The 21210-nt window shown below is 45.1% G+C and overlaps 1 protein-coding gene across 1 annotated transcript in view; it reads left to right on the forward strand.

Annotated features, from left to right (window-relative positions):
- Positions 1-21210, forward strand: part of LOC139153202 (SCO-spondin-like) — a 104811-nt gene that overhangs the window by 25035 nt on the left and 58566 nt on the right. Inside the window, 21 exon segments of the mRNA XM_070726836.1 lie at positions 1003-1233; positions 1694-2095; positions 3034-3119; positions 3121-3157; positions 5354-5448; positions 6207-6444; positions 7066-7218; positions 8458-8598; positions 8775-8957; positions 9597-9747; positions 10164-10323; positions 10418-10472; positions 10675-10791; positions 10901-11119; positions 16414-16511; positions 16879-17020; positions 18741-18905; positions 19535-19721; positions 19948-19999; positions 20185-20236; positions 20900-21020. Of these exon segments, the coding sequence (XP_070582937.1) occupies positions 1003-1233; positions 1694-2095; positions 3034-3119; positions 3121-3157; positions 5354-5448; positions 6207-6444; positions 7066-7218; positions 8458-8598; positions 8775-8957; positions 9597-9747; positions 10164-10323; positions 10418-10472; positions 10675-10791; positions 10901-11119; positions 16414-16511; positions 16879-17020; positions 18741-18905; positions 19535-19721; positions 19948-19999; positions 20185-20236; positions 20900-21020 (3085 nt within the window).

Consider the following 21210-nt stretch of genomic DNA (forward strand, 5'->3'; position numbering starts at 1 on the left):
CCTCCTTGTCTCCTTCCTTTCGTCCTCTCTTCTCTCCCTTCCTTCTTTCTTTTCCTCCCTTCCACCCTCCCCCTTCCCTCCTCTCTCTCTCCCCCTCCCTTTCTTTTTCTCTTCCCTCCCTTCTTTCCACCCTCTCTTCTTCCCTTCTGCCCCTCCCCCTCCCCTCCTACTCCTTTCCTTCCATTCTATTTCTTTCTTTTCCCTTTCTTCCTTTCATCCTCCCTCCATTCCTGTCTCCTTCCTTCCTCCTTTCTCTCCTCCCTCCCTCTCTTCTCTCCCTCCTTCCCTTTCTTCCTATCTCCTTCCCTTTCTCCCTCTCTCCCTCATTTTCTCCTTCCTTCCTCCCTCCCTTCTCTTCCTTCCTTCTTTCCCTCCTTCTCTCCCTCCCCCTTTCCGTTGCCAATGCAGAGTTCTGTTTAGCAGCTATCATCATCATTATTATTATTATTATTATTTCAACAACACTAATACCAATAATACTAATCATATTAATATACTAATATTAATATTAATATACTAATATTAATAGCTGCTGAACAGAACTCTGCATTCTTCTTCGTCTTATTATTATTACTATTGTTGTTGTTTTGTTGTTGGAACAATAACAATAACAATTAAAAATAACAACAATAAAAAATAACAACAATAAATAACAACAATAACCAGAACCAGAACCACTCTGCATTCTGTTCATATTATTATAGTTATTGTTAGTGTTACTGTTACTGCTATTGCTATTGTTATCGCTATTACTATTATTATTATTATTACTATTACTGTTTTTGCTATTGCTATTGTTATTACTATTACTACTATTTCTATTGCTATTGATATTACTTATTATTATTATTATTATTATTATTATTATTATTATTATTATCCGCTCCAAGTCTCCGGAGAGGGGCGGCATACACATCTAATAAATAAATAAATAAAATTATTATTATTGTTATCATTATCATCATCATCATTATATTATTCTCATCCTCGCCCTGCTCTCAGATTGTGGCCCAGCCTGCAGCCTGAGCGAGTTCCGTTGTGCCGTCGGGCGCTGCTTGCCCTACCTGCGCCGCTGCGATGGGCACAACGACTGTGGCGACTTTAGCGATGAACGCGGCTGCAATTGCATGCCAGAGGAATTCTGGTGCCCTAGCGGTCAGTGCCTTCCCAGAGCGCTACTTTGCAATGGCCAGCCGGATTGTCCCACCGGCATGGACGAGGCGTTCTGCCCACGTGAGTAGGAACAACATTGATTCTCCACACCCCACAATCCTTTTCCTACTTCCAGGCAATATAAAGGCAAAGGATCGTGGGAAATGGGGTGTTGAGAGCCAACATTGTTGTACTTCCAGGCAGTATGAAGGCAAAACATTGTGGGAAATGGGATGTGGGGATCCAGTGTTGTTATACTTCCAAGGATTGTGGGGAATGTGGTGTGGAGATTAAACGTTGTTTATACTGCCTAGAAATATAATAACGTTGAATCTCCATACCCCATTTCCCACAATGCTTGGGTTATTATGAACCACGTTGAATCTCCACACCCCATTTCCCATGATCCTTTTCCTTTATACTGCCAGGAAGTATCACAGCATTGATTATCCACACCCAATTTCCCACGATCCTTTGCCTGTATGCTTCCTGGAATTATAATCATCTTGATACTCTACACCCCATTTCCCACTCATTTTAGGTCCGGTGACGTGCGCTCCGGGCCAGTTGGCTTGTCCAAACGACACCTGTGTAAGCCGCCTTCAGGTGTGTGACGGGATACCCCACTGCGATGACGGGAGTGACGAGGACCCCTCTCGGTGCCTACCAATGCCAACCACTCCTCTCACAGGCACCATCCCGCCAACTCATTCCTGCGGGCATTACGAATTTCACTGCCACAGTGGGGAGTGCCGGCCGCGTGGCTGGGTGTGCGACGATGAAGCCGACTGCGTAGATGGCAGCGATGAAATGGACTGCGACCGCGCCTGTGCGCTTGACCAGTTCGTGTGCACCAGCGGGGTGGAGTGTGTCCCCTACCAGCAGCTCTGCGACGGTGTCCCGCACTGCTGGGACCAGTCAGACGAGAACATCGACGTCTGCGGTGAGTCGTTGCTACTTCACCCCTCAGCTAGTCTATTTAAGGTCTCCTTGGGAGTTAGGCCTCCTCGAGAGTAAGACTTGTGGATCATAGGCTTCTCGGCTAGTCTACTTAAGGTCTCCTCGGGAGTAAGGCCTCCTCAGGCATAAGACATGGAAAATCATTGAAATCTCTCTTGCACAAGTGTCCTCGCACAAGATTTCAATTGCGGCCCATGTGCAGAAGCAAAACATCGGGAAAATTGACAAAATCTTGCTCGGGCGCACATCCTCCCACAAGGTTTCACTTGCAGTACATGCGCAGAAGCCAAATTTTACGTCAATCAGCATGACCGTCCCCACATGAGATTTCACTTCCTGACCATGCATGGTAAGAGATTCTGGATGTGAGAATTTCTGAGAATTTGCTTCAGTGTATGCGCAGAAGCCAAAATATAGTTGAAAATTGCCAAAATCTTGTTCGTGTGAATGTTTTCATGTGAGATTTTCCTTGCTGTGAATGCAAGCACCCGATGCACTCATGTCAGGATACACGCACGAGACCTTACTCCCAAGGAGATCTTAAGTACACTAGCTGATGAGCCAAGGATCCCCAAGTGCTACTCCCAAGGAGGCCTTACTCCCGAGGAGACCTTAAGTAGAGTAGCAGAGGAGTCAATTATCCCCAAGTCTTACACCAGAGGAGACCTTAAGTAGACTAGCAAAAGAGATAATGATCCCCGAGGAGGCCTTACTCCCAAGGAGACATTAAATAGATTACCCAAGGAACCCATGATACTCAAGTCTTCCTCCCGAGGAGACCTTACTCCCGAGGAGACCTTACATAGACTAGCCAAGGAGTCAATGATCCCCAAGTCTTACTCCCGAGGTGGCCTTACTCCCGAGGGGACCTTAAGTAGACTAGCATGTTAAGATGGTGACTCTTCTTCCTCTTGGACGCAGGCTCCACCCAGATTCCACCGTGCCCCGGTTTCTTCGCCTGCAATGACCGGATGTGCATCGACACCCCCCGTGTCTGCGACGGCACCCCCCGACTGCGCACAGGGAGAAGACGAGCTTGTTTGCGGTAAGGGAGGAGGGCCGGCACGGTCACAGAGGCGGGTCGGTTTTCGGGAAGGGGTCGAGTCAACCTGGAGGGGGGCGCATGAAATTTTCAATTGCGTGCCCCCCTTCCTTTTATTAAAAGCCATGGTGGTGCAGTGGTTGGTGCACAGTCCCACGGGGGACTTCAGCATGTCACAAACTGTCATTCGGCAGTTCGAATCTCCCCACCTGAGATTTTGTTTGTTATTTATTTATTTATTATTTATTTATTTATTCCTTTCTTCCTTTCTTCCTTTCTCCCTCCCTTTTCGTTCCTTTCCTTCCATTTCCTCCTTTTTTTCCTTCATCTGTTCCTTCCTTCCTTTCTTCTTCCTTTCTTTCCCCCATGCCTTCCTTATTACCTCCCTCTCTCTTTCCTTCCTTCTTTCTTTCTCTTTCTATCCTTCCTTCCATCCACCTTCTTTCTTTCTTTCTTTCTTTCCTTCCTTCCTTTCTCCCTTCCTCCATCCTTTTCCTTCCTTTCCTTCCATTTCTTTCCTTCTTTCTTTCCTTCCTTCCTTCTTTCTTTCCTTCCTCCATGCCTTCCTTATTGCCTCCCTCCCTCTTTCTCTCTTTTTTCTCTTTCTATCCTTCCTTCCTTCCACCTTTCTTCCCTCCCTCCTTCCCACCTTTTTTCACTTTCCTTCCATTTCTTTCTTTCTTTCCTTCCTTTTTCTTTCTTCCCTTCATGCCTTCCTTATTGCCTCCCTCCCTCTTTCTTTCTTTCTTTCTTTCTTTCTTTCTTCCTTTCATTCTTTCTCCCTTCCTTCCATTTTTATCTTTCCTCCGTTCCTTGCTTCCTCCTTCTTTCTTTTTTCTTTCTTTTTTCTTCCCTTCTTCCTTATTGCCTCCCTTTCTCTTTTTTCTTCCATTTCTTTCTTCCTTCCTTCTCTCCTTCTTTCTTTCTTTCTATCTTTCCCTCCTTCATTTCTTTTTTCTTCCTTCTTTCTTTATTTCTTTCCTCCAATTCTCCCTCCCTCCTTTTCCTTCCTTTCCTTCCTTTCCTTCCATTTCTTTCTGTCCTTCCTTCTTTCTTTCTTTCTTTCCTGCCTTCGTTATTGCCTCCCTCTTTATTTATTTATTTATTTTTTCTTCCTTCCTTTCTTCCTTTCATCACTTCTTCCTTTCTCTCTTCCTTCCATTTCTTTCCTTCTTTCCTCCATTCCTTGCTTCCTCCTTCTTTCTTTCTTTTTTCTTCCTTCCTTCCTTCCTTTCTGTTTCTTTCCTTCCTTCCTTCCTTCCTTTCTCCCCTCCTACCTTCCTTTCCTTTCCTTTCCTTCCATTTCTTTCTTCCTTTCTTCCTTCATTTTTTATTTTCTTCCTTCCACCTTCTTTTTTTCCTTCATGCCTTCCTTATTGCCTCCCTCCCTCTTCCTTTCTTCCTTTCTCTTTCTATCCTTCCTTCCCTCATCTTTCTTTTCTTTCTTCTTTCTTTATTTCCTTCCTTCCCTCCTTTCTCCCTCCCTCCTTTTCCTTCCTTTCCTTCCATTTCTCTCTTTCTTCCTTCTTCCTTTATTTCCTTCATGTCTTCCTTATTGCCTCCCTCCCTCCCTCTTTCCTTCTTTCTTTTTATTCCTTCCTTCCTTCCTTTCATCCTTCCTTCCTTCCATTTCTTTCTTTCTTTCTTTTTTCCTTTCTCTTTCTATCCTTCCTTCCACCTTCTTTCTTTCTTTCCTTCCTTCCTTTCTCCCTCCCTTCTTTTCCTTCCTTTCATTCCATTTCTTTCTTTCTTTTCTTCCTTCCACCTTCTTTCTCTCCTTCATGCCTTCCTTATTGCCTCCCTCCTTCTTCCTTTCTTCCTTTCTTCCTTTCTTCCTTTCTTCCTTTCTTCCTTTCTTCCTTTCTCTTTCTCTCCTTCCTTCCCTCATCTTTCTTTCTTTCTTTCCTTTCTCCCTCCATCCTTTTCCTTCCTTTCCTTCCATTTTTTTCTTTCTTCCCTTCCTTCCTTCCTTCCTTCCTTCTTTCTTTCCTTACTGCCTCCCTCCCTCTTTCTTTCTTCCTTTCTTCTTTTTTCCTTCCATCCATTTCTTTCTTTATTTCCTCCCTCTCTCCCTCCCTCCTTTCTTTCTTTCTTTCTTTCTCTCTTGCTTTCCTTCCTTTCTCCCTACCTTTGGACTGAGACAGGGAGGGGACGACGTGGGGTGTGGTACTAATGATGGCTCATTTGGATTCCTAACAGAAATCCCGGCAGCTCTGCCCAGCCGAACAAATCATACAGTTGGACCATGTCCAGAATATTCCTGTGGCAACGGCGCCTGCATTGCTTTTAAACAGGTGAGTGGCGAGAAGTCAGGAGGCTGTGAGTTCGATCCCAGGTAGAGGCAGGTATTGCTCTCCAAGCTCGACGAGAACGGATCTGCTCAATAAAACTCCACATCAGCTCCATTTGGTTAATAATAATAATAATAATAATGATGATGATGATGATGATGATAAGGAGAATGTGAATGATAAGGAGAATGTGAATGAGAATGAGAATGGTGATGATGGAATGATCAGCTCAGATGTATAGTGCCTTGTAAAATGGCCGCCACCTTTTACCAGTTCCAAAATTGCCAATCCAGTAATAATTAATTGCATACAAATCCAATTAATAAACAATGAATAATACTAATAACATTAATAATACTAAATACTAAATAGCAAATAGCAAATACTAAATAAATACTAAATACTAAATACTAATAATAATGGAATGGCTGCTTCAGCTCTATAGCACCCTCCAAAATGGCCGCCACCCATTACCAGTTCCAAAATGGCCGCCTCAGTTCTATGGTGCCTTCCAAAAATGCTGTCATCCATTACCAATCCCAAAATGTCTGCTTCAGCTCTATGGTGCCCTCCAAAATGGCCACCATCCACTCCCCATTGCAAAATGGCCGTCTCAGCTCTATGGTGCCCCTCCAATATGGCTGCCACCCCTTACCAGTCCCAAAATGGCCACCTCAGCTCTATGGCACCTTCCAAAATGGCCACCGCCTCAAACCTGACATAAAATGGCTGCCTCTCATGCCTTTCACGTCCCCCTGCAGGTGTGCAACGGTTTGGCTAACTGTGCGGATGGGACGGAAGCGTCGGGTTGGCTGCCTTCCGATGAGCGCGATTGCGGCCTCTGGACACCCTGGGCAGCCTGGAGCGCGTGCAGCCGCTCATGTGGGACGGGGCTGCAGATCCGGCGCAGGAGCTGCACGCGACGGGCAGATGATGTCCTGCGCCACTGCCTCGGGGAGGAGACACAGGCACAGCAGTGCTTCCGCGTGGCTTGTCCCGGTAAGAGCGGGCATCAAGATGCATGAAATCTCTCTCACGCGGGCACATCGGCATGAGATTTGGTTTCCATGGTTGCGCAGAAGAAACAAAACAGAAGGAAAGGAAGGAAGGAAGGAAAAGGAGGGAGGGACAAAGGAAGGAAGGAAGGGAAGGAAGAGAGGAAAAAAGGAAGGAAGGAAAGAAAAAAGAAATGGAAGGAAGGAAAGAAAGAAAGACGAAAGAAGAAAGATAATGAAATTTAGGCAACTAGTGGTGGCACAGAAGCAAAACAGAAGGAAAGGAAGGAAGGAAGGAAAGAAGGAATTAAAACAAACGGAAGGAAGAAGAAGGAAAGAAAGGAAAGAAAGGAAGAAAAAAGAAATGGAAGGAAGGAAAGAAAGAAAGAAGGAGGGAAGAAAGGAAGGAAGGAAGAAAATGAAAAAACAAAGAAACAAGGAAGGAAGGAAGAACACGGAGGGAGGGAGAAAGGAAGGAAGGCAAAGGAGGGAGAGAGGGAAAAAGAAAGAAGGAAGGATGGATGGATAGATAGATAGATAGATAGATAGATAGATAGATAGATAGATAGATAGATTGATTTTGGGGGCAGTCAGTAATTTTTTTCTCTCTCTCTCTCCCGAATAGTGGACGGACGGTGGGGAGAATGGGCCACATGGTCGAACTGCACGGAAGATTGCCGCGGTGTGGTGGTGCGCCACCGTGAATGCATCCCCTCCCAGAATGGAGGCCGCCACTGCAATGAAGGGCTGGATGGATCTGCCGGCTCAATTGATATCCGTAAGTCGGTCAGATGATAATCCGTGGATACACCCTCAGCCGATTAGGTCTCACAGAATTGGCCTTCTCCTGGTCCCATCAGCTAAACAATGTGGTGGCCCCGGCCCTCTGGAACCAACTCCTCCCAGAGATTAGGACTGTCCCCAACCTCCTCGCCTTTCGTACGTTATTATAAACTGATCTTTGTTGCCCGGGCATGGAGAAACTAACACACACTCCAATTGTCAAGGCTGGTGTATGGTTTGATTGATTGTGTGATTATTTTATTTTATTATAAGGATTTTAAATTGCATTTTAAAATTGGATTTGTACACTGTTTATGTTGTTGTGAGCCTCCCCAAGTCCTCGGGGAGGGGCCAGCATACAAATTTAATAAATTATTATTATTTATTTATTTATTTATTATTTTTTATTTATTAGATTTGTATGCCCAACCCTCTCTGTATTAATTATTATTAATTATTATTATTATTATTATCATCATCATCATCATCATTATTATTACTTCTTCTGGGCAGGCAAAGGATCGTGGGAAATGGGGTGTGGAGATTCAACAATTTCTGTTTTTTTTAGTTTTTAGCTTTTTTAGTGTTTTTAGGTTTTTTACTGATTTTTGGTTTTTTAGAATTTTAGGGTTTTTTAATTTTTCTAGGTTTTTTAAATGTTTTTATGTTTTTATTTTTTTACTTTTTTTTACTTTTTACTTTTTTAAATTTTTTAAAAGTTTTTTTTAGTTTTTAATTTTTATTTGTTTAGTTTTTTAGCTTTTAGTGTTTTAGTATTTTTAGTTTTAAAGTTTTTATTTCTTTGTTTTTTCAGTTTTTTAATTTTTAGGTTTTTAGGTTTTTAGTTTTTATTTATTTATTTATTTTAGTTTTATTTATTTATTTAATTTCCATTATTTTTTATTTTTTTATTCCTTTGTTTTTTAGTTCTTTGTTTTTTATGATTTACTATTTAATTTTAATTTTTAGTTTTTCATGTTTTTATTTTTTTTATTTTTTTCCCAGTTTTTTAGTTTTAGTTTTTATTTTTTTTAAAAAAATATTTTTATTGCATCCTGCTATTCTATCTGGGCTTCTCCTATTCTGTCGTGATTCCACTATACTGTCATTCTGCCTATCGATCGGTGTGAGGTGTGCGGATCCAACAAGGCTCTGAGATCCTGTGCCAGCTCGAATCCGATTGATCGATCTATTCAGATTGATTTATCCCAGCTTGATCTTCTTCTCTCGGCAGAGCCGTGTCAACGTGAGGATTGTCTGAATGCCTCCTCTTGCCCGGGCGAGCTAGTGAACCAGAAGTGCGCCCCTTGTCCCACTTCCTGCACCGAACTCTCCAGCCGGACAAGATGCCGGAAGGACAGGCCCTGCCGACCAGGTAAAAGGCAAAGGATTATGAGGAATGGGGTGTGGAGAATCAACGTTGTACCACTTCTGGGCAGTATATAAAGGAAAAGGATGGTGGGAAACGGGGTGTGGAGAATCAATGTTGTTATACTTTCAGGCAATATAAAGGCAAAGGATAGTGGAGATTCAACGTTGTTATATCTGCAGGCTGCTGGTGTCCAGAAGGGCTGGTCCTGAATGGCGAGCAGCGGTGTGTGCGCCCACGAGAATGCCCATGTCAAGTGGGCGGCATCCGCTACTGGCCCGGCCAACTGGTCAAGGTCAACTGCCGGATCTGCACCTGTCAGGATGGACAGATGAAACGTTGCCGACAGAACCCAGAATGCACAGGTCAGCCCCAGCTCAGTGGGCGTGGTTTATTTTGTGGGCATGTGACTGAGTAGGAGTGGCTTGCCAGCCATATGGCCAGAAATATCTCACTTAGAATATACTTTTTAGGGTTTTTAAAAAGATTTTTTAGTTTTTTAGTTTAGTTTTCTTAGGTTTTTTTAGTTTTCATTTTTTTAGTTTCTTTAGTTTTTAAGGTTTTTTTTAGTTTTTTATTTTTTAGTTTTTTTAGTTTTTTAGTTTCCTAGTTTTTAAGTTTTTTAGTTTTTTAGTTTTTAAATGTTTTTTAGTTTTTTAACTTTTTAAAGGTTTCTAAGGGTTTTTTAAAAAATTAGTTTTTTTTAGTTTTTTAGGGTTTTTTGGTTTGATAGTTTTGTTAGTTTTTTAATTTTTATTGTTTTTTCAGTTTTTTAGGGTTTTTCAGTTTTTAAGGCAGTTTTAAAGTAGTTTTACAGTTTTAAAGAAGTTTTAAAGTTTTAAAATAGTTTTAAAGTAGTTTTAAAGTTTAATTTAAAAAAAATTCAATTTTTTAAATGTTTAAAAATTTTATTCATGTAATTTTAATTTTATTGAATGGTGAAATGAGGGAAGCATCTCACTTAAATGTCCCCATGCTTAAACTTATTCTCCCTTGGTGTCCAGTGAATTGCGGATGGTCAGCCTGGTCGCCTTGGGGCGAATGTCTCGGTCCATGTGGGGTGCAGAGTATCCAGTGGTCTTTCCGCAGCCCCAACAACCCCACCAAACACGGCAATGGACGGCAGTGCCGAGGCATTTACCGCAAGGCCCGGAGGTGAGTCCACACCACCCGCCCTCCCAAATGCCACACAGAAAACCAAACGAACGAATATTCAGATAAATATGGTGAAAGGAGGGAAATGTCTTGCTTAGCATAGAGAACGGTGAAACAAGGGAAATGTCCAGCTTAGAGTAGAGAACGGTGAAACGGGGGAAATGTCCCACTTAGAATACAGAAGGGGGAAAGGAAGGAAACGTCCCACTTAGAATAGAAAATGGTGAAACGAGGGAAACATCCCGTTTAGAATAGAGAATGGGGGAAATGGGGAAAACATCCTGCTTAGAATAGAGAATCTTGAAACAAGGGAAACGTCTCACTTAGAATATAGAACTTCACATCTTTTTGTTCCATCCCTCTATTACCTGCTACCTTATGGGGGTCCAAGGTATTCTCCTTCTGGTCCCCCACAGATGCCAGACGGAGCCGTGCGAAGACTGCGAGTACCATGGACGCGCGCACACCATCGGGGACCGCTGGCGATCGGGCCAGTGCCAGGTCTGCCAGTGTTTGCCGAACCTCACCGTCCAATGCTCCCAGTACTGTCCCTATGGTGCCGTGGGCTGCCCCGAGGTGAGACGGTGCCCCCTTCCTTCCTTCCTCTGTCAACCTCTCGTGAGGCGCCCCAAACGTTTACGTGGATTTTCCCCCTCTTTCCATCCCACAGGGTCGAGTGCTGGTGAAGGGACGAGAGGGTGCCTGTTGTTACTGTACAGAAGGGGGTAAGTCCTCAACAATGGGGAGAGGACATAGTGTGGTGATAGTAGAGAGTCCGGTATTCCCACAGTCATACCAATATGCATCGTTGTTCAATCTCGTTAGCTCTATTTATCTATTTATCCTTAGTAAGTACCTGTTGTAGTGTTAATTATAAAGAATGTTTCCTTCTTACTCTGTCGAATGCCTTCTCATGCTTTGTTGCAGGGGAAAATCGGACAGCCATCCCAAGCGCGCTTCCTCTGGGACCCATGGGGACCACCAGCTCTGTGCCCTTCTCCACGGTGCCTCCCCTCTGCACATACCCCTTGCCCCCGCTTGGCGGTAAGGAAGCCCATGTACCGCATTATTACTTTGTTGGAAATGGCATGCCACCCAAATCTCGCTGACTATATTCCCACTTCCCCCCTCATCCATTTTCACTCTACCACAGATCTCTGCTATGGTCCGCTGGGCATCGCCTCACTGCCAGACACCAGCTTTACTGCCTCGGCGCAACAGCCGGAGAACCCAGCGCACGCTGCTCCTCTAGGCCGCCTGCTGCCTGGGGTTGATTTGCAGGGATGGGCCCCTCCGGCAGAAGTCTATCCAGAGCTGCTCTCTCGGCCTCCCTTCCTCCAAGTGGATTTGGGGGAGCCCAGAAACCTGACAGGTAAGTGTCGGGCCTGAATGGAATGGGGACTATTCATGGCTGCCATCACCTTGGCCAGTTCTTTTTAGAGCTCATAGTTGGTTCCAGCTATTCCTTGAAGCTCCACCAAGAGATTTTGGTTGAAAACTGGGGTAAAATGGGAAATAGTGCCCTCCCTCTTTCCCCCTCCCCCTCCCTTTCTCTCTCCTTTCTTCTCTTCTCTCTCTTTCTCCCTAACTCCCTCCCTCTCTGACTCTTTCCCTCTCCCTCCCTTTATGTCCCTCTCTCTATTTTCTCTCTCTTCCTCTATGCCTCCCTCCCCCCTCTCTCTGCCCTGCCCTCTCTCCCTCTCTCTTTCTCCCTCCCTCCCCCTCTCCCTCCCTCCCTCCCTTCCTCTCCCCTCCCTTTCTTCCTTTCTCTCTCCTTCTTTCCTCCCTCCCTCTCCCTCTTTCTCTCCCTCCTCTCTCTCTTTCTCTCCTTCCCTCCCATCCTCCTCTCTCTCTTCCCCTCCCAATCTCCATCTTTCCCTCTCCCTCTCTCTCCTTTCCTCCGTCCCATCTCTCCACCTCCTTGTCCTTCCCTCTCATTGCTCCCTCCCTTTCCTTCTCCCTCTCACTCTCTCGCTCTTTTCCTATTCCTCTCTTCCTCTCTCTCTGCCCCTCCCTCTCTCCACGTCTCTCCCTCTCTCTCCCTCTCTCCCTCCCTCTCTCCTTCCCTTCTTCCCTCCCTCTTTCTTTTTCTCTCTCCCCCTCCTTCTCTCTCTCCTTCACTCCCTCCCTTCCTCTCTTCCCCCTCCCTCTGTCTCTCCCACCATCTCCCTTTCTTTCTCCTTCCTGCCCTCTGAGCGCCTTGAATTTTCTAACCCATCAAAAAGAGGACACATTTTCTTGTGGGTGATTCGACCGTTAGAGGTGTTGATTTGGGACAGAGCAAGGATGTGGTTAAGGTGCTGAGGTGTCTCCCAGGGGCCACTGCCAGCAGGGACAGGAGGCGGATTACAAACATTGTTAAGACTGTGAGTAAAGGTAATAACGTTGATGTGGTGGTGCATCTTGGCACAAATGATTTGTCCCAGAGAAATGTTAATGTAGTAAAAAGAGATTTTCAATGTCTAAGTGTGGAGCTGGGTAAAATAACTGATTCAGTGACTTTCTCAGAGGTGTTACCGGTTTGTGGCCAAGAGAAAAAAACAACGTGTATCAGAGAGTTTAATGTGTGGTTAAGGCAGTGGTGTAAAGCTGAAGGTTTTGACTATGTAAGTCATGATGTCAGTAGGTGGTCTAATAGGGAGTTGTTTAAGAGGGATGGTTTGCATCCATCATACAGAGGTACCCAGGTGCTCGGTGAGGAATTCAGAACTTTTTTGGACAGGCATTTAAACTAGGTAAAGGGGACAGAGATGTAACTGATGTGCATGATTTCTGTCCCCGACCAATGAGGATAAAGCAGTTTTTGGAAGCTTATAAAAAGGGAGCTGCAAATAATACAGTGATCCCTCGATTAGCACGGTCTCGATTAGCGCGAAACGCTGCAACGCGGTTTTTCAAAAAATATTAATTAAAAAAATAAAATATTAAAAAATAAAAAATAAGTCCACGCTAGTTCTCTCTCTCTTTCTCTCCCTGTTGCCGGCGTGGTATATGAGAGAGAAAGAGAGAGGCAGAGGTCGGGCGCATTACTGGGAGGTGGAGGCGGCGTGGGGACGCTGGGTGCCGGGGACACCGAGGAGGGGGTGGACGTGGCCTCTCAGCTGCAGAGGCGGAGGCAACGGCGGAGTCCGGCGCTGGGGCCATGCAGGGCCGCTCATCCAGGGGGGCGTGGACTGGCAAGTCGCCCTCCTTTCTCTTTCTTTCTCTCTCTTATACCACACCGGTAACAGGGAGAGAAAGAGAGAGAGCGGAGGGCACCTTGCCGGTCCACGCCCCCCTAGATGAGCGGCTCCGCATGGCCCCAGCGCTGCCCAGGCAAAGGGGAAACCCCAAGATCGCTTGCCGCTTGCCGTATTGCAGCGAAGGAGGCGAAGCAAGGCTCCAAGCTGCAATACGGCAAGCGGCAAGCGGCAAGTGATCTTGGGGTTTCCCCTTTGCCTGGGCGGCGGGAAGACCAAGGGAAGGTTCCTTCAGCCACCCAACACCTGATCCGCTCCGCAGCGCGGCAACGGGGAAACCCCATCTTCGGCTCCTCGCTGCTTCCGCGCTGCGGAGCAGATCAGCTGTTGGGCGGCTGAAGGAACCTTCCCTTGGTCTTCCCCGCTGCCCACACGCAAACTCCACCATCTGCGCATGTGCGGCCATGAAAAAAATGGCGCACATGCGCAGATGGTGGTTTTTACTTCCGCATCCAGTATAACGCGGAAATCGGTTAGCGCGGGAGGTCTTGGAACGTAACCCCCGCGCTAACCGAGAGATCACTGTATAGATGTAGTTGTTGATGATAAGGGGCAAACTAATAACGAAAATAATGTTCTTCGGGTAATGTGCACAAATGCTCGAAGCTTGAGCAACAAGCTCTGTGAATTAATGGCCATAATATCTAGAGATAATTTGGACCTGGTTGCCATAACTGAGACATGGTTTAAGCATTCTAATGAATGGGAAATATCCGTACCAGGATATACACTGTATAGGAAGGATAGAATAGAGAGAAGGGGAGGTGGAGTAGCCATTTATATTAAAGAAAGTCTAAAAACAACACTAATTCAAAATACGTGTCAAGATCTAGAGACTCTCTGGATTTGCATGCAAAATAAAGAAGGTTCTGTCATTAGAATTGGGGTGATCTATAGGCCTCCAGGGCAATCCGAGGAATATGACAACAAGATGGTGGATGAAATTACCCAAATGGCAGTAAAGGGAGATACTGTGGTTATGGGTGATTTCAACATGCCTGATGTTGACTGGAATATCCCCAGTGCCCTTACATGCAAAAGTAAGAATATAGTAGAGGCCTTTACAGGAGCAGCTCTGGCACAGCTGGTTAAGACACCAACTAGAGGGGAGAATATTCTAGATTTAGTTTTTACGAATGGGAATTGGGTTTCAGATGTCAAGGTGGGAGAAAATTTAGGTTGCAGTGACCATCTATGTTTGTGGTTTGATGTAAAAACTCGTTGTGAGCAATCCTATAATGCAACCAAAGTATTGGATTTCAGAAAAACAAATTTTAATGCAATGGGGGAATATTTAGAAAATGAATTAAAGGGGAGGGATAAAATGGCAGGAGCGAGCATCCAGTGGACTGTATTAAAAAAGGCCATCTTAAAAGCCACTGGACTGTATGTAAGACAAATAACTAAAGGTAAAAGGAAGAAGAAACCGCTATGGTTTAGCAATGATGTAAGGGCTATAGTCAATGAAAAAAAGGCTGCCTATAGGAGGTATAAAGAGTCTGGAAGTATAGCTGATAGGGAGGTATATAAAATGAGACAGAAGGAGGCGAAACAGATAATATATGCTGCTAAAGCCTCAAAAGAGGAAGAAATTGCCAAATCTGTAAAGAAGGGGGATAAAACCTTCTTCAGATATATTAATGATAAGAAGAAGAAAAACTGCGGCATCACGAAGCTTAGTACCGGGAATAATACATGCATTAATGGGAATAAGGAGATCGCTGACCATTTCAATAGCTACTTCTGTTCAGTTTTCTCAAAAGACACCTTACAAAATAATACTATAGAGGGATATAGCATTGCTTCCAGCTGTACGGATTCAGCTCCAGTGATCTTAGAAGCCGATGTCTTAGAAGAACTTGAACGATTAAAGATAAATAAGGCAATGGGTCCAGACGGCATCCACCCCAGAGTTCTTAAAGAACTCAGATCTGTCATTGCTACCCCCCTGACTGATTTGTTTAACCAATCCTTGTTAACAGGAGAAGTTCCTGAGGATTGGAGAATGGCCAGTGTTGTGCCTATTCACAAGAAGGGCAGTAGAGAAGAAGCTGGTAACTACAGGCCAGTTAGCTTGACATCAGTTGTAGTTAAAATGATGGAGACTCTACTCAAAAAGAGGATAAATCAGCACCTAAAAAACAATAACTTATTAGACCCAAATCAGCATGGCTTTACTGAAGGCAAATCATGTCAGACTAATCTCATTGATTTCTTTGACTATGTCACAAAGGTGTTGGATGAAGGTGGTGCCGTGGATATTGCCTACCTGGACTTCAGCAAAGCCTTTGATATGGTTCCACATAAAGAGCTGATAGATAAATTAGTGAAGATTGGACTTAATCCCTGGATAGTTCAATGGATTTGCAGCTGGCTGAAGCGTAGACATCAGAGAGTTATTGTTAATGGCGAGTATTCTGAGCAGAGTCAGGTTACAAGCGGTGTGCCACAAGGATCTGTCCTGGGTCCTATTCTTTTTAATATATTTGTGAGTGACATAGGGGAAGGTTTGGTAGGGAAGGTTTGCCTATTTGCCGATGACTCTAAAGTGTGCAATAGGGTTGATATTCCTGGAGGCGTCTGTAATATGGTAAATGATTTAGCTTTACTAGATAAATGGTCTAAGCAATGGAAACTGCAGTTTAATGTTTCCAAATGTAAAATAATGCACTTGGGGAAAAGGAATCCTCAATCTGAGTATTGTATTGGCAGTTCAGTGTTGGCAAATACTTCAAAAGAAAAGGATTTAGGGGTAGTGATTTCTGACAGTCTCAAAATGGGTGAACAGTGCAGTCAGGCGGTAGGGAAAGCAAGTAGGATGCTTGGCTGCATAGCTAGAGGTATAACAAGCAGGAAGAGGGAGATTATGATCCCACTATATAGAATGCTGGTGAGACCACATTTGGAATACTGTGTTCAGTTCTGGAGACCTCACCTACAAAAAGATATTGACAAAATTGAACGGGTCCAAAGACGGGCTACAAGAATGGTGGAAGGTCTTAAGCATAAAACGTATTAGGAAAGACTTAATGAACTCAATCTGTATAGTCTGGAGGACAGAAGGAAAAGGGGGGACATGATCGAAACATTTAAATATATTAAAGGGTTAAATAAGGTCCAGGAGGGAAGTGTTTTTAATAGGAAAGTGAACACAAGAACAAGGGGACACAATCTGAAGTTAGTTGGGGGAAAGATCAAAAGCAACATGAGAAAATATTATTTTACTGAAAGAGTAGTAGATCCTTGGAACAAACTTCCAGCAGATGTGGTAGATAAATCCACAGTAACTGAATTTAAACATGCCTGGGATAAACATATATCCATCCTAAGATAAAATACAGAAAATAGTATAAGGGCAGACTAGATGGACCATGAGGTCTTTTTCTGCCGTCAGACTTCTATGTTTCTATGTTTCTATCTTCCCCAGGGGTCGTGATCCAAGGAGCGGGGACCTCCGATGCCCACGTCACCAGCTTCTTCCTCCAATTCAGCCTAGATGGGGCGAGATGGCATGACTACCAAGAGGTCTCTTCTGGGATCTCTAGGCCCAAACCCAAGGTAGGTGTAATACTCTTGAGGAACAAGCAGAGAAGTCCAAGTGAACTCCAGATCTTCTGGATCTGGCTGGCAGTGTCCAAGGTCAAAGACTCGGCCTGGAGACCTCAATGAACTGGAGGAGGATCTCTTTCTTGGAGAGCCCATTGGCAGGTGCTTCCCAACAGGCCTGAAATGGGATAATTTTATTGTGGGTTAAAAGAATTGGAAGGGACCTTGGAGGTCTTGTAGTCCAACTCCCTTCTTGACCAGGAGACCTTGACAGAATCATAGAAGGACAGAGTTGGGCCAGTTGCACTAGGCTGAACTCTCCACCTCTCGTCTTTTTCCTCCACAGCTCCTCCAAGGGAACTCAGATGACTCGACCCCTGTGGCCAGGACACTCCAGAGCATGGTGCTCGCCCGATATGTCCGCCTCCTGCCACACGATTTCCACCACGCCATCTTCCTGCGCCTGGAGTTGTTGGGTTGCGGGAAAGGTGGGGATGGGGGATCAGCTTGGTTTCCAGGTGGGCTGAGGAGTGAAGAGGAAGGAAGGAAGGAAGGAAGGAAGGAAGGAAGGAAGGAAGAAAGGAAGGAAGGAAGGAAGGGATACGAAGTGTAGACTAAGTGGGCCGACTCTTGATATGGGAGCTTTGGGCCCGTTCCCGACAATGGAAGCGAAAAGCATCATCGGAATGATTTAAATTTATGTATTATTTATTTATTTATTTATTTATATTATTTTATTTGTTTAATCAAGTACGTATTGGTGGCATGCCAAGATATAATAATATTTATAAACGAAGAGGCAACAACCCTCTGGAATAATAATAATAATAATAATAACAACAACACAACAAGAACAACAAAAACAACAACAATAATAATAATAGGAAGAGGAAGAAGAATTAAGAAGAGGAGGAGGAGGAAGAAGAAGAAGGTAGAAGAAGAAGAGGAGGAGGAGGAGGAAGAGGAGGAGGAGGAGAGTTAGAAGGGACCTTGGAGGTCTTCTAGTCCAACCCCCTGCTTAGGCAGGAAACTACACTACTTCAGACAGATGTTATCCAACATCTGCTTTAAAAACTTCCAGTGTTGGGAGCAGATGGATGAGCTGTATTTGAGGATTAGTCTGGATTTGAGTTTCAGAAGTACAGTAGTCCCTCACCTATCGCTGGTGTTACGTCCCAGACCTGGCCGCGATAGGTGAAATCCGCGATGGGGAATTTATCGACTGATAGTACTTATTTAAGTATTTATATTGCAATTGTTTGGTATGTTTTCATTGTTTTAAGTGTTTATAAACCCTTCCCACACAGTATTTATTTTAGATACAGTATTTAAATACAGTATTTACAATTTTAGATATATATTTTTTTGAAAAACCTGCCGATTGAGTTCGGTGGGCTGTTTAAATCTGCCGATCGACTTCCTCAGAAACCCGCGATGAAGTGAAGCCGCAGTAGGTGAAGCGTGGTATAGCGAGGGACTACTGTAGTTTGTCATGAACCATTGAATCAAACGCTTTACAGAAGTCAATGTAAATTGCATCGATTGATTTGCCCTGATCGAGGTTGTAATAGGGAAGGAGTTGCAAATTGCAGAAGCTACGTCAGATTAGGTTAACAACTCCAAGGATTTGTGTATGACTAGGATTGTATGACTTGTGTATAACTAGTACTGTAAGTAGTAAGATATTTGCCAAATTATCTTTGTGTATATAATATTATTGGTTATTATATTAGTGTATATAATATTAGGGGATATAATATTATATGTTCCAGATATTGTGGGAATTGTAGCATCATCTTGCTGCCTTTTGCAAACCCCCAGCATCTGTAGATATACTTGCCCCCTCATTGTACAACCGCCATGGAGTTCAAATTTTGTGTCGCTAAGTGGGTCGGGCCTCGTGGGATGACTTTCCTGGCTCCCCTGCCGATGAACGAATTGTTGCAGGGGTTGGGTTCACGGTGGCTCTTATGTGGTTACAAAAGAGGACTTCACAGTGTCGTGCATTGTCATTCCACAGGGTCTGAATTTTGCGTTGTATCAGCCTAGGGGGATAACTTGACGGGCGTCGAGTGAGAAAGAGGGCCCAAAGTCACTCTTTTCCCCCGCACCAGCTGTCGCCAAGCGAACACGTCATACACCGAGGACCCTTTCGGACAGACGTTTTGTCCTCAAGACTCACTGTTGCTCTCTCTGGTTTTGTCCCAGTGTCTTCGGAACAGCCTGGGTGGGTGACCTCCGGTCCGGGATTTAGGCCATGCCGGGCCAGCGAATTTGAATGCCGGAATGGACGCTGCGTGGCTGCGGGAGCCCGCGGAGCCATCTGTGATGGAGTGGACGACTGCGGGGACTTCTCGGACGAGCTTCGGTGCGGTGAGTGGATTGACGGAGGTGGGGCAGAGCCAAGAGCGGTCCATCCCGGGTGGGAATGGAATGGAATAGAAAGAGTGGAGTGGAATGGGATGGAACAGAAAGAATGGAATGGAACAGAACAGAATGGAAAGAATGGAATGGATTAGAGTGGAATGGAATGGAATAAATGGCATGGAATGGAATGGAATGAAATGGAAAGAATGGAATAGAATGGAAAGAAAAGAATGGGACAGGAAGGGAAAGAAAGAATGGGATGGAATGGAATGGAATGGAATGGAAAGAATGGAAGAGAAGGGAATATAAAAATGGGATGGGATGGGAAAGAAAGAAAAAAGAAAGGAAGGATGGAATGGAATGGAAATAAGAATGGAGTGGAGTGGGATGGGTTGGGATGGGAAAAAAGAAAGAATGGAATGGAATAGATAGAATGGAACAGAATGGAAAGAAGGGGAATGGGATGGGGTGGGACGGGATGGGATGGGACAGGATGGGAAAGAAAGAATAGAATGGGATGGAAAGAATGGAACAGAATGGAAAGAAAAGGATAGGATGGGATGGGAAAGAACGGGAATGGAACAAAGAGAAGGGGACGGACATCCTTCTAATCCATTCCGCCTTCCCTGTTCCAGGCGTGGCCCCCTCCGTCCAGCCCCCCACTTCCCCAGAATCCTGCCCCACTCCCCAATTCCCATGTGCCTTTTCCGAAGTCTGCCTTGAACCCAGCCAGAGGTGTGATGGAGTGGCTCACTGCCCCGACGGGGCCGACGAGATCGGCTGCGCGTCTACGCGACCCCCGATGATGCCCAGCGTGCTCAGGTGAAGATCAAGGATGGAGTTGAGGAGGTGGTGGTGGTGGGATTCGAACCTACGGAGAAACCTGGGCCAAAGGCTGGCTTCCAAGGGAGGTGGGTTGGTGGATGGGACCAACGTCTCCCCTCAATGGAGGATCGGAACTCATACTATGGGGAGGTAAGCGCATCCAAGCATCTTCTAAAGGATCTATATGAGGTTCTCTTACCACATTTCTGGTCTTTCATTGCAGCCCGTGGACTTTACCGAAACACGGGGAGGTCTCCAAGGCCCTGCCCACTATGGTAAGTAGAACCACACACCCACCCCAGGGTGCCTATGGGTTGGGACAACCCAACCCAAGTTTTGAGGGGGAGGTCTGATCCCATCCACCTCTTCATCCATCCAAGACTTCACCCTTCCATCCTTTCATCAAGGGATAGGTGTGAGTGTGTATCCAGAGCACCAGGTAGCATCTCCTCCCTTGCAGGTCTCCCCCGGTGGAAGGCCCTGGCCCGAAGCCCAAAGTCCAACTCTGCCAGGTAAGGGGGAGAGACAGAGAGAGAGAAAGAGGGAGAAAGAGAGGGAGAGAAAGAGAGAGAGAAAGGGACAGAGAGAAAAAAAGAGAGAAAGAGCGAAAGAAAGAGAGAGAAAGAAAGAGAGAAAGATGGAGAATGAGAGGGAGGCAGAAACAGAGAGAGACAGAAAGAGAGAAAGGGACAGAGAGAAAGAGAGAAAGAGAGAGAGAAAAAGAAAGAGAGTGAGGGAAAGAGCGAGAGAAAGGAAGGATGAAAGAGAGAAAATGAGAGAGACAAAGAGATAATGAGAGAAAGAGAGAGAGAAAGAGAATGAGAGACAGAGAGAGAGAAAGAGAAACAGAGATCCAACTTTTTTTATCTAGCTGAAAAATGAAGAAATGTGTAGAAGGGAAGGGAAGGAAGAGGGAGGAAGAGGTGAAGGAAGGAAGGAATGGGAAGGAGAAGAAAGGGCACTGGAGGGGAAGATGGAAGGAAGGAAGAGCAAGGGGGAAATGTGAATGGAAGGAAGGGAGAAGGGGAGGGAGGAAGGAAGGAAGGCAAAGAGGAAAATAGGCAATGGAAGGGCAGGGGAATGGATGGATGGAGGAAGGAAGGAGGGAGGGAGGACTCCAGGAATGACATATCACACTGCTTTAACATTCTCCCATCTTGGACTATTCTACTCAGATTCTTGCAATGAGCCGCTTGGCCTGGAGGATGGGCGCATCTCCTACTATCAGTTGACTTCCTCCTCCCACCAGGAAGCATATCCCCCAGATGCCGGACGGCTGAACGGAATGCCCAGTGTGTAAGTGGCGCCAGGTTGGAGCTACTACAATGAGGAGAATTCTAGTAGCACATCAACAGGATCCTCCACCTTGGTTCCTGAAAGAAGGGTGGACTTCAACTCCCAGAATCCCTCAGCCATCCATCCATTTACTTTCCTGGCTATGTGTGTCCTCCAACCTGGCTTTTTAGGAGAGAGAAACATGGTGGTA

Source organism: Erythrolamprus reginae, chromosome Z (assembly GCF_031021105.1).
Source record: "Erythrolamprus reginae isolate rEryReg1 chromosome Z, rEryReg1.hap1, whole genome shotgun sequence".
In the NCBI taxonomy this organism is placed as follows: Eukaryota; Metazoa; Chordata; class Lepidosauria; order Squamata; family Dipsadidae; genus Erythrolamprus; species Erythrolamprus reginae.